The sequence below is a fragment of the Vombatus ursinus genome, unplaced genomic scaffold, assembly GCF_900497805.2.
Source record: "Vombatus ursinus unplaced genomic scaffold, bare-nosed wombat genome assembly UNPS02009205.1, whole genome shotgun sequence".
Lineage (NCBI taxonomy): Eukaryota > Metazoa > Chordata > Mammalia > Diprotodontia > Vombatidae > Vombatus > Vombatus ursinus.
Genome location: NW_020948983.1, coordinates 21,319,705 through 21,333,685, shown reverse-complemented (window position 1 = coordinate 21,333,685; position 13,981 = coordinate 21,319,705). Strand labels below are relative to the sequence as shown.

General features: G+C 39.7%; 1 protein-coding gene across 3 annotated transcripts in view; it reads right to left on the bottom strand.

The window, feature by feature from the left end:
* Positions 1-13,981, bottom strand: part of PDE8A (phosphodiesterase 8A) — a 262,392-nt gene that overhangs the window by 39,898 nt on the left and 208,513 nt on the right. For all 3 annotated transcript variants that reach the window (XM_027852080.1, XM_027852081.1, XM_027852082.1), the window contains 2 exons: positions 1,382-1,430; positions 970-1,102 (listed from right to left, as the gene is read on the bottom strand). In XM_027852080.1, the coding sequence (XP_027707881.1) occupies positions 970-1,102; positions 1,382-1,430 (182 nt within the window). The remainder of the gene's footprint in view (positions 1-969; positions 1,103-1,381; positions 1,431-13,981) is intronic.

The following is a 13,981-nucleotide window of genomic DNA, read 5'->3' as shown; positions in this document are numbered from 1 at the left end:
AGCTACGTTAATGGTTCAAGCCTCAGCCTTAAGGACCAATTAAGTCTCAAGGATGATTTCAAATATCATCTCTGACACTTACTAGTTGTATAAGCATGGGTAAATCACTTTCAATCTTTAGTTTCTTTATTTGTAAAATGGGAATAATATTTACAGTTACCTACCTCACATAGTTGTTCTGAGGTTCCAATGAAATTACGTAGGTAGATAAGAGTATTTTGCAAAATTTAAAGTGCTATTTAAATGTCAGTTATTATGTCATCTCAATTTCATATCTTCCCTAGTGCTGTGCACATGGTAGGTGATTTAGTGTATTATAAAACTTTTTTAAAAAATTTATTTATTTTAAACTTAAATACTAAAACTTAAATATACACTAAGAAAAGAAAAAAATTAATTATAAACTTAAATACTAAATAAGAAAAAATGCATTGGCATATGCACAGCAGAATGTAAGAGAGGATTCAAAATATGCAGCAATAAATTTCAATTTCAACAAAGCCTATATAATAAATACTACACATTGTATACAGAGCTGCCCATCTTTGCTTTCTTGTAAGTTTTCTTTTGTTCTTTGCTATGCATTTTTTACGTTATTCTTTTTTACCCTTTCTCCCCCCCCCAAGAAGGCTACAATTAAGCATGGATATGTGTGTGTGTGTAAGGGTATATATATATATTTATATATATATACATGTATACACACAAACACACACACATATATGTATATGCCCATACACACATATACACATAGACTCATATATAGATACATATATGTACACATATACACACAAAGATATATATACATACATACATACAATCATACTCATATACAAATACATTCAGATGCTTCTATGTGAGACCGTACTATACTTATCTGTTCTTTATTTCTCTGAGGGTAGATAACCTTTTCCTACATAAGTCTAAGTTTTTCCATAATTTGTATCGTAAGACTTTGGGATTACTAACCTTTTGTGAGTTGCAGCCTCTAGTTCAAAAATGTTAAAGTCCCAGTACTCTTCATTTTCCATGGCCTGTGCTATCCGTGGTGGGATATCATTGAGGGAGACAGAAATAAAATTGCTTGGAACCTGATGAAGTTCTGCAAATGGATATATTTCAGGAGAGAAATAAAATTAGAAGTCTGTATTTGTTGAAATGTTTCTTAATACAGCATTTGCTTTATGGAACCAAAGAGATTCCTTTATTTCTGAAATTAAAAAAAAAAAAACCCCAATGACTTTGATATACTGGTGAACTTCTAGGAAATAAAAATCAGAAAAAAAATCATTTAGGAATTTTTATTTGAGCAAGCTATTTTTTAAAGCCATGTGTGCCGAGGCACCTACAACTAAAAAAATAAAAAAATAAAACAACTTACGTTTTGATGAAAAAATGTATTCATTCCCCGACAACCTTCGCAAACCATCCTGTTAAAAATGGGGCAAAATGAAAAAGAAAGAAAAACAAAGCTGTTAGAAACATTCTTTTTGACATCATACAACTAGGCTGTGCTGATTACCCCCAATCACTTCTCAGGGGGTAAGGAAGAGGTGGCGTACTTACTCAGTCAACAGCTGGTAACTGTGGCTCCAGTGTGCACTAGTTCAGTAATGTGCTAGTCACTGGGGGGCATACAATGGAGATGGAAGACTCAGTCCCTGACCTGGAAGAGTTTAAGAGCTACTTGAAAGGACGGAATATGTGCCAAAAAAGATCTGAGAACAATGTAAGACAGGGCACAGTCCAGCATTGTATTGTGGTCTATGGGCAGACAATACACAGAAGCCCAGGGGCAGTCAGGAAGGGGAAAGAGCCATGTGTGCACTGGGATAGTCAAGGCTGGCCTCATGGTTAAACTTAAATGGACCTTGAAGAATGATAAGGCTTTAGAAAGGTTTAGAGCAAGGGGTAGGGCATTCTAGGAATGGGGATGGGCCTGAGTGGAGATGCAGAGATATAGATAGAGCGTGAGATGAGATAGTAAGTATCATAACATTTGGATAGAGCGTGAGATGAGATAGTAAGTATCATAACATTTATACAGATCTTGAAAGTTTGCAAAGCAAACGTAATCTCGTTTGAGTCTTAAAATGATCCAGTGAGGGTATGATTATAGGTATCGTTATCCTCATTTTACACGAAATCAAAGTGAGGCTGAGAGGTTAAAGGATTTGTGCCTAGACATAAAGATAGTGTTTGAGGTGAGATCGGAACCCTGGTCTACCTGACTTGACATCTAGCCCTCTAAATATCGTGCCATGTTGATTCTCAGGAAAAAAAAACAGCCTAAAGAGAATGAAAAGGTATGAGTTGAGACGTGACAGGAGCTAAGGTTGGCTAGGGCTAAGCCGGCTTGTAGAAGGTCTTAAATTTAGCCTTGACACTTCTGACTTCATTACTTCCAAAGATCTGTGGTTGCAACGATATGGGCATGCACTCTCTCCATGCAAAACACAATGTCTCTATCGCTTACAATTATTGATCTAGAAAGGAACCTCCGTGGTCATCTAGTTCAACCTCCCCCCCCCCTTTTTTTACAGATAAGGAAACCAATACCCACAGAAATTAAATGACTTGCCTGGGTCACACAAGTTGTAAGCAGCTGAACCCAGGTCCTGTGACCCCAGAGCTAATGGCTTTTCTGCTGTACCATGCAATTTCCTGAATTGCCCTGGGCAACATATTGCATCACCTGCTGGCCAACTTCTCATGATGCATGTCACTGAATCTGGATAGGCTAATCCTTGGATGGCAGATACACAGCTCATATATGATCCTCAAATTAAGGCCTTTCTAGCTTTGTCAGACTAGCTAAAGCCCATGTTCCAATGACACAGCCATTAAGGATCATCTTCATGCCATTATAAAGTTTTTAAGGAGGTAGTCAATAAAAAGTCACTGTAAGGTCTTGAGTGTGAGTGTGATGATGAAAGGACTATTAATCTGACAGTGATAAGAGGAATCATAAGAAGCAGACTACAGGTAAACTTGGAGGTTTTTACAGTCATTCAGATAAGAAGCAATGAGGTCCTGGACTAAAGTGTTAGCAATGGTGATGGAGATAAGGGGGAAAAAACCCGAGAGACATTTGAAGGAAGGATCAACATGCCTTATACCTATAAGGTTTATGGCTATAAAAGACAAAGGAATAGCAGAGGTAAAGGATGGGAATGTGGTACAGAAGAAAGAAATGCTGTATTTGAAGTCGAAGGACCTGAGTTCAAATCCAGGGTCATCTACTCACTACCTATGTGCACTGGGCAAGTCAGCCTTTCTGGGTTTCATTTTTCTCATCTGGAAAATAGACTATATGACTGCTAAGGTTCAATCAGACCCAAATCTGTGATCCCATGACTACAGTATTTATAGTTTGAGAGATTAGCAATACCAATAATAGGCATAGGACAATTTGAAGGGAGGTGTGAGGGAGAGCAACAGATAGAGGCCAGAGTGGGACCAGAGAAAGGACACCAGTGTGGGAGACAGGAGACCTGGGTTCTAGTGTTCTGCTGTTCAACAATATTCTTCACTTCTTATTGCTTTTTAAAATAATATTTTTAACCTTTTATCCTTTCCTCAAATTCTCAACCCCACTTTAGGCTTTTCCTCAACAGGTGACATCCGTCCTACTTTACTAAATAGAATGGAAGGTAGGGTGGGGGGATGGGAAAGGGTTCAGAACTGTGATTTCAGTAAGATAGTGAACTCTCAGGGTAGATTAGACTACAACCACCCTCTAAGGGCAGCTAGGTGGCAGAGTGGATAGAGCATTGGACTTCGAGTCAGGAAGACTCATCTTCCTGAGTTCAAATCCGGCATCAGACATTAGCTGTGTGACCTGGACAAGTCATTTAACCCTGTTTGCCTTGGTTTCATCATCTGTAAAACGAGCTGGAGAAGGAAATAGCAAACCATTCCAGTTCTTTACCACAAAAACTCCCAATGGGGTCACAAAGAGTTGGAAATGACTGAACAGCAGCATCACCCTCTAAGGCTTCCCACAGATCTAAAGTCCTTCTTTTCATCATTTTCTATCCGTAAGGCACTCACTCATTTCTAAATGGTCAACTTGGGAAAATCCAATTCAGTTTTTTTGTGAGAATGAGCCTTCTTTCTTAAAGTAACACTGCCATCTCTAGGCAGGTGAACAAATGACCATTGGAGCCATTTTTAGTTTGGTTGTGTTTTTTGCACCTGTAGGATAAACAGGATTATTAAAACTCCCAGGTGAGTCTCCTGAACTTAAAAAAAAAAAAAGGCAGTGCCTTTAGTTCGTATTTTATGACCTCTATGTACTGCCAGTTGGGACACTTCTGAAATGGGGAGTGAGGCTGTTCTCTTACTGGAAGACAACTCCGATGGCTTTTCCCCCATACATTTCTGACACCTTTTTTAGCATTGAATACAGCATGCTGAGTACATTGGGTGCTTGGTAATTGTAGCTTACTAACTTACTTACAGATCAACCAGAGGTCTTGTGGAAAAATCCAACAGTTTTGGTTGAACTTAGCAAATCTGTTCTAATTACACAATTAAATGATTCTCAGATGATAATAACAATAACAGCTTACAATTGAATAGCACTTGACAATTTACAAAGCACTTTTACATCTATTATCTGTCTTAATCCTCATAATGACCCTGTGTGGTAGGTAGAACAAGTACTATTATCATCCCTATTCTATTACTTTAGGATAATAAGAGCACCTGCCTCACAGAGTTGTTGTGAGAATCAAATGAGATAATATATGCAAAACACTTTGCAAACCTTAAAGACCTACATAAATGTTAATCATTATTTGAAAATTCCACATATAAAATAATTTCCCAATGATTTCTTTTTTAAATGTCACCCACAGGATGCCGTTTCATATATCTAACCTGAAGTACCTAATAACCAAAGTCCAAAATTTCATTTGTTGGCACTTGTTTTGTTAATGTATTCTTTTTATATAATGTTAATTTTCATTGATTTTCATTGTCTGATACTTTAGTCAATCATATGGCATTTATTAAGCACCTAACATGTTCCAGGCATGGTAGTATTACCACAGTAGTGTAGGGCCTTGAGTTCATGCCATAAGATGATCACCTGAAGGAAATAGGGATGTTAAGCCTAGAGAGGAGGTAAAAAACCTGGCCCATGTGACCAATGGCCTTGAATCAGATTATAACATAATTAGAGACTATTTAACAAAATAAATAAAGATATAATAAAACACAGATAATATCACATTTTAAAACTAAGTCACCATGTGGTCTGCAGGGATCCTTATGAACAGATTAGTGTCCTTGGGTTTTTATTTGAGTTCGATCCACTGGCCTGGAGAAGGCTTGAAGGAGATAAGGAGGAAACCACAGCTGTCTTACAGCATTTGAAGGGCTGAACTCATGAACGATGGATTAGACTTGTTTTATTTGATTCCAGAGGACAGAATTAGGAGCAAAGGGTGGAAGTTTCAGAAAGACAAACTTAAGCTTGGTTTGAGGAAAAGCTTTCTAACAGCTGGCACCATTCCTCAGTGGAATGGGCTGCCTTGGGAGATTCTGGTTTTTTCCTCACTGGAGGTCTTCAAGCAAAAGTCAGATGACTCCTTGTCAGGCATGTCACAGAGGAAACTGGGAAGGATTAGATGTTCACTGAGGTCTCTTCCAAATTTAAAAAAGTCTCTCTTTGTAGCCTATGGCTACAAATTACTGTACCTATCTTACTACAGGCTCCATGTGGCTACAGAAAGCTATTAATGTCCATTCAAGGATGGATATGCCTTCTAGATTTTTCTGGGGGAAAAAAAGGTGCATCTCTTTTGGGGGGCCAAGAGGGGGGAAGAAGGGGGGAAAAAGAACAAAGTAAAAAGTGCACAGCAGAAAACAAAAGAAAACTTACAAGGAAGCTCTCAACACAACGTGCAGTATTTTTCATACAGGCTTTCTTGAAATGAAAACTAATTGCTACATATTTTGAATCCTCTCTTATGTCCTGCTATGCACATGACATGCTTTTTTTCTTCTCTTACTTTGTATTTAAATTTTAATATTTAAGTTTATGATTTTTTTCTTTATTTTGTATTTGTGTTCTGGTGTTTGAGACTAAAATAAAAAAGTTTCAGTAAAAAAAAAATAAAAAGGTACATCTGTGAATTTACATGGGATTATTCATATACTAATAATTAGTATAATCAATCACATAATTATATGCCAATATAATTAATTAAACAGAATTTTTACATATTAATATGTCAGTTAATATATATTGTTTATATGTTAATGGGGATTACATTATATATACTTTGAGCATTTATGAGAATATACTTGAGAAGAAGGACTACATTCAATCGATAGAGTGCTACAGGTACCCAAATTTAGGGTATCCTGAAATCTGGTGGCAAGATGATCAATATGGCACAGTGGAAAGATCACTGGATTTAGAGCCAGAGGTCCTGTGTTCAAATCCTAGCTCAGCTTCTGTCTGACCTGGGGCAAATTGCTTCATTCCTTAGGTACTCAATTTTGTTATTTGTATGCTTAGAGGGATAGAGAAGGTCTAACCTTTTTTTTGGGCCATAGTCCTCTTTGGACAGTCTGGTGGAGCCTATGGAGTTTTTTCAGAATAATGTTTTAAAATGCATAAGATGAAATATATAAGATTACAAAGGAGACCAATTACATTGAGATACAATTATCAAAACTAAAAAACAAAACCAAAACACCAAAAACCAAAAAGACCAAAACCAAAAAGTCTATACTAGCTAGTCTGAAAGTGCCTTTCCAAATGCCGCTATGAGCCTCTGAACAGGAACTGTAACCCCCTGAACAAGAAACAGTGCATTGTAACGGTCTACCTGGCTTCCTGCTTTTTCCTTTAGTGATCAAAACTGGGGCCACTGAAGTAATCCCCGTTCTTAGCATGGCCTCAAACTGGGGGCCGAGGCAAGGGAATGTCCTGGGACAGTACCTTGTTCTAGTAACACTGTGTCAAGTCTCTGAAGCTACTGCTCTGACCCTCGTACCAGGGTCCATACATGATTTTGTTAGTTAGTAGTTGCGTGATCTTAGCCAAGACAACAAATCTGTTTTCTCATCTGTAAAATGGGGACAATAATTCTTAAACTATGTACCCAAAGGGGTGGTTGCAAGAATCAAAAGAAATAATGCATATAAAAGGCACCTCAATTTTCTTATCTATAAAATGAGTATACATGCAGTATCTACCTCATCAGGTTATTGTGATAATCAAATGAGATAATGGCTATAAGTTTCTTATATTATAAAGGGTAGTGAGCTATGTAAATGTGTGCTATTACTATTGCAGATATAAGTGGGTAGCTGCTGACACAGTCTCATAAGAAGGAGGACATTAAAAGGTCTATTTTCCCACTGGAAGGAATGACTACTTTGGGTTAAAACACTATCTCAAGGAAGCTGCTCTAATATAACTATGTTTTTATAGCAGAGAAAACCTGTGAACCCATTAGTATCTATTAGCACCTCAGCAAAGAGTGAGATCTTAAAGGGAGGTGTCAACAGACCATGTTCCCCCTGGAGGAAGGTAGGACCAAGTTGTTTAAAGAACACAGCACCGGCAATCAGGAGACCTGATTTCTAGTCATAGAATCACAGTTCTACAGCCAGAAGGGACTTCAGAAGCCATCTACCTAGTTCTACCTCTTCATTTTACAGATGAGGAGACTGAGGCCCAAAGAAGCAGCTAGGGGGCATAGCAGATAGAATGCTAGGCTTGGAGTCAAGAAGACCTGAGTTCAAATACTGCCTCAAACATTTACTTTGTGGTGTGAGCTTGAGCAATCACTTAACTTTTTTCAACCTCAGTTTCCTCACCTATAAAATAGGGATAATAATAGCACCTACCTCCCAGGGCTGTTGTAAGGATCAAATGAGATAGCTCATAAAGAAAGCACTTTGCAAATCTTAATACACCATGTAAGTGTTAATGAGGATGATGATGATGATAGTGGTGGTAGTGGTGGTGGTGTGATTTGTCCAAGGTTACACAGGCAGTGAGTGGCAGAGTCAGGATTCAAATCTAGGCCTTCTGATCTCAGTCTACTACGCCCAAATAATTTTTTTTTGCTTTGGCATAGAAATGCAACCAAAATACAACAGTCCTGGATGTCTCTAAATGCTGTGGCTGGAGAGTTCGGATTGTTATGGCTCCACGTCCAGGAGTTCAAGGCTCTTCATAGGGAAAGGATAGCTTCCTTCAAGTCCATGACCATGGGTGACATTTCCAACCAGTCCCAGTCATCTGTACTGCAAATGAGTGAGTGCAAAATTGTCCCATCTGGAAACCCAACTGCAAACACACCCAACAGAGAAGCACTAAATCTCTCCCAGGGTTGTTGTGAAGGGAAGATGGATAGGAAAGGGCTCTGTAACCTTAAGGCATCATAGAAATGGAAGCTATATTATTGAGGCTGTTATCATAATGAAGTGATTAAGCAGTCTTCTAAAGCTTGACAAATTTTTTCAACCATACCAACACACAACCACCATCTGTTAAAGCATACGGGAGTCGCAATGGGCTCTGTTGGAGGGAGCAACCCCATCGACAAAATCGGTGATTCTGGAACTAGAGCAGTGTTGGCCCAATGGAAAGAACATTGGCACTGGAGTCAAAGGAACTGTGTTCAAATCCTGCCTCTTATGACCATTACCTATGTTACTTTGGGCAAGTAAATGCATCTCTCTAAGCCTCAGTTTCCTCACCTGAAAAATGGGAGGGACTTTGAGGTCCCTTCTAGCTCTAGATGGATGATTCCAAGATAAACAGAACTGTACAGGCACATCTTTATTTATGAGGAGGATGGTTGTGCACGTACATATACACATTTTGTCTAAAATTTCATCAGAGAAAGAAATAAAATAAGAAGCATGAAAATACCATAATCTCTAATCAAGGATGTCAGATAAATGGGGTTAAAGTATAAATTCATGAAACATGTTAAAGTAAGACCCCAAATCCTAAAATTATGAGAGCACAACAGCTTTTCCAAACCTTTACATCCCTCTTCAAAACTCCCATGGCTACTACCCCTTCCCCTCCTCTCTCAGCTGAGATCTGTGCTCCATATTTCACTGAAAAAAAAATTGGATTATTTGCAAAGAGCTTCTTTTTATCCCTTATCTCACGTCGCTCAGAGGCCTTCTGCCATGTCTCCTCCTTTCCTGCTAGCTCCCTTTCTTGCTATCAGCACAAGTGATCCCTTTCCACTTGTTCTTCTCTGGCAGATTATCCTCTATAAGATCCCTACTCTCTCATTCATCTTCCATCTCTTTTTGTCTACTGGCTGCTCCCCTACTGCCTACAAAGACACTTATGTCTCCTCCATCTTCAAAAATCCCTGATATGATCTGTCCATACCTGCTACCTGTCATCTTATATCTCTCCTCCCTTTCATGGGTAAATTCCTTGAGAAGGCCATCTACAATCCATGCCACCACTTCTTTTCCTCTCACTCTCTTCTTAAATGTCTGAACTGCCCTCTCCAAAGTTACCAGTGAATTCTTAATTGCTAAATCTAATAGTTTTTTCTCAGTCCTCATCCTTTCTGGTCTCTCTGTAGCCTTTGACACTATAGATCACCTTCTTCTCCTTGATACTCTCTTCTCTCTAGGTTTTTGTGATACTGCTCTATTCTGATCCTCCTGCCTGACTGATTGTTCCTTCTCAGACTCCTTTGATGAATCTTCTTCCAGGTAACATGGATATCCTCCAAGGCTCTGTTTTCTTTTCCCTCTTTATTATTTATCTTGGTGATCTCATTAGCTCCCATGATTCAGTTATCATCTTTATGCAGACGATTCTCCAATCTATTTATCCAGTTCTAACCTCTCTCTTGAATTCTAATCTTACATTCACAATTGCCTTTTGGACATCTTCAACTAGATGTCCTGTAGACACCTTAAACTCAACATGTCAAAACTGAAATTATCTTTCCCCTTAACCTCTCCCTTCTCTTGAACATTTTCCCAGTCACCCAGGCTCCCAACCACTCAACCTGAATGTCATCCTCAACTCCTCTCTCTCATCCCCCCCCCATATCCAATTAATTAACTGACAAATCCTGTCATTTCTACTTTTTGTAATATCTCTCATACATGCCCTTTTCTTTCCTCTTACCTTGCCACACCCTGATGCAGGCTCTCATGACTTTACACCTGGACTACTGAAATAGCCTGTTGGTTGATCTCCCTACCTCAGGTTTTTCCACACTCCAGTCTATCCTCCATTCCGTTGTCAAACTGGTCTTCCTAAAGTATAGATCTGACTATGTCACCCCACCATCCAATAAACTCCAGTGACTCCTTATCATGTCCAGGAAGAAATACAAAATAATTTTGCTTTTAAAACTCTTTATAACTTGGCCCCTTCCTAACTTTTCAGTCTTCTTATTTTTTACTATCTTTTACAAATCCAGGATGATCCAGTGACACTGGCTTCTTTGCTATACTTCACACAAAACACTTGTCTCTCAACTCCAGGCATTTTTATGAGCTCTTTCTCATTCCTGGAACACTTTCTCTACTCATCTCTACTTCCTGGTTCCCATGACTTCCTTCAAGTCTCAGCTAAAGTCATAAGCTCTGATAGGAGCCTTTCCCAGTCTTTCTTAATTTCAGTGCCTTCCCTCTGATATTATCTCCAATTTATCCTGTAGTATCTTCACAAACAACACGTGGTTTGCATGTTGTCTCCCCCATTAGACTTCGAGGTCCTTTAGAACAGGGACTGTTTTTTGCCTTTCTTTGTAGTCCCAGCACTTAGCACAGTGCCTGGAACAAATTAGGTGTTTAATAAATGCTTGTTGACTTAATGGTGACTGAGTCAGAGGGAAAAGTTAAGGCAGTTGGATAAGGCAGTAAGGAAGGTAGACCTTTTCTGTGTTTAGAGAGGGAAGGGAGGGGAATGGGCAAGGGGGGAGTGTAGAAGAAGGGAGTCTGCTGGTATATTCACACCACTGTGAGGAAATATACAGGTCTTCAAAGATACAGGTGAAGACAACCATCCACTGCCCCCCAACTCCGGGGACTTATAGGAGTGTCTTATAGGACCATCTCTCCTCTCATCTAGACATATATAGCTTGTCTTCTCGAGGGGAAAGGGGACTGAGGGGATATATAAATCACTGGTCATTTTTTTTTTCTATATCCTACTCCTGCTTCTCATCCTAAAAGGCCTAAATCAAGTTCATCTTTAGAGTTAGCCTTGGGTATCACTGTAATAAAATGTGCTACCTCCCTCTCTTGTCCTTCGTCGCAGAAGTCCTTCAAATCTTATTCGACCTGCTTTGCCAGAGGCGGGGGGGGGGGGGGGGGCCTGAAACTACTTTTCTGGGGGATACAGCTTTTAATCCCATAATTAGAGACAAAGTGCTTTAAGAACAGGTGCCGGGCTGAGGCAAGTCATTGAAATTTCACTCTGATACTGTCTGAAATTAATCAGTTAATCAATCAACAAATATAAATGGTGACATCATCATAATTGACATTTATATGACATCCTAAAGGCAACACTCTTTCTACCCATGATCTCATTTAATCCTCACCTCACCTTGTGAGGTGGGTTCCGGAAGGTATTATACAGATAAGGAAAGCTAGGTTCAAATGGCAGGGTCGGGGGGAATGAAGGATTTCTTCAAGGTTACCCAGCTAGTCAGTGCCAGTGGCAGATAAAAACCCATGTCTTCCTGAGTCCCATCTACCAACTGACCTACAATGCCATGCTGGCTCTTTTCCTGCTTTAATCAATGCAGAGGGGGGTTAAAGAACAGCAGGGTATTGGGTTATTGATGCTAGTGGAGGAGCTCCACCTAGGAATGAGGGAAAGGAACAGAAAACAGAAGTTGGGAAGGGGGGAGACACACTGAGGACTTCCTAGCCCTGTTTACTGTGCTCAGACATATGGTGGCTATGTGCTACAGAATTTGTGTGCTGTACAGCCACAGATACATATGATACTGTTATATAATGCTTGACAATATTGCTTCCCAGGACTGATGAGGAAGTGTTTTAAACATGGCCAACTTTGTTTAAAGTAACTTAATTCCCAGAGAATTCATAAAGGAAGATACTAATATAGTCTTATTTATACTTACATGGTTATCCATAGTCTTATTTATACTTACATGGTTATCCATGCCCTTTGAAATTCTGACTGATCTTGCTAATAGTATAATGCAATAATAATATAATGATATAATTAGAGCTATTCTGAAGTAGCCTGTCAACAGGGATGCTACACTCCAGGCACATTTCATCACCTTCTTTTCTTCTTTATTACCGCCCCCCCCCCCCCCCCCCGCAAGGTATGAGCTATCTACAAAGAAAAAGAGGAGTGGGATTATTTGGCTTAATGTGGCATTAAAAAATAATAGTGACAAGTAATTCATTCAAATGGGGAACTTAAATTAGTTTTTCTATGGCTTAACTAAATTAATCAACATTTGACTTTTGTGGTTTAAAAAAAAGTGTGATTGAAAACCCAGTATGTTTAATACCTGTATTCTCCTAGTATTTCCATATTCCTGTGAATCATGGAACATCATGGTCTCCAAAGAATCATGGTTGTAGACAAAACCACAGGCCGGAGGAGAGATGCATGGCTGGTGAGAGCAGGCTGCAACACATCACAAGTGACGTGCTGCCCTTACGTTCAGCGTCAGCTGAGCTCCTAGACAAAGCTGTTTACGTTTGTTGCTGTGACTCCCTCACCTCCCACTCACTTCTCTTTGCTTTGCAATCTGACTTCTGACCGCAGCACTTGACTGAAACTGCTCTTTCCAAGGACACCACCAGTCCAATAGCCTCTTCTCGGTCCTTATCCTTCTTGACCTTTCTGCAGTGTTTGATGCTGTGGACCATCTCCTCCTCCTCCTGGGATTTTTGTGATACTGCTCTCTCCTGCCCCTCATTCTACCTGTCTCAGAAATCATCTAAGCTCTATGTGCCTTAGTTCCGTCATCTGTAAAATGAGTGGGTTGGTCTAGATGGCCTTGAAGGTCCCTTCCAGCTCTAAACCTATGATCCTATGATTCTATCTCTCCAGACCCAATTCACATCACTTCTTCTCACTCCTATATTCCAGCCAAACCAGCTTTCTAGCTGTTACCACACACGATATCCTATCTCTTGCCTACCTGACCTTGTATTGGCTATTCATCATGCCTAGAATGCAATAATAATAATAACAATCATCATAGTAATAATAATAATAATAATGATAACATTCCCATTTTCCACCAGGCTATACCCCTTTGGACTTCTCTACCATATAACCTCTTCATCCTAGAAGATCACCCCAGTCCTGGAGCTCACACCTCCTCAGTACCCTCTGCTCCTGGGGCCCCTCCCTCTGATTAGAGGGGTCCTCCCAGAACCTCCATTTAAGGAGGGTGCCCAGGCCAGCCACCTCTTATCTATGTGCATGTTTGTTTGTTTGTTTCCTCCAGAAGACTGTAAATTCCTTAAAGGTATGGACTATTTTCTTTTAATCTTTGTACCCCCAGCACCTAGAATAGTACCTGACACATAGTAATAGATGTCTGTTGAATGAATGAACAAATGATTTGCCCTAGAGAGGTGGTGTCGCTAGGGATGTGTGTGATCAGAAAAGGAGGTGGACCAGTCATATAGCCAGAGCAAAGCATACCAGATGGACAGCCCAGGTGCTTTAGTGAAACCTGTGGAATATAGACAATCCTCCAGGCTAATGGGTAGATCTTCTATAAAGGGTTTGGGGGAGAATGTGGACATGAATCACACAGGATGAGAAAGCATGGATAAGCTGTGATCTGCATAGCAGAAAGAAGACTCACATCAACGATCATGGATTCTCTGAGACATTTTTTGGTCCCTGATCCATCTGTTGGAGCTTTGTTATAGCCGATAGGCATTTTTTAAAGGACCAATGGGTGTGTGTGTGTGTGTGTGTGTGTGTGTGTGTGTGTGTGTGTGTGTG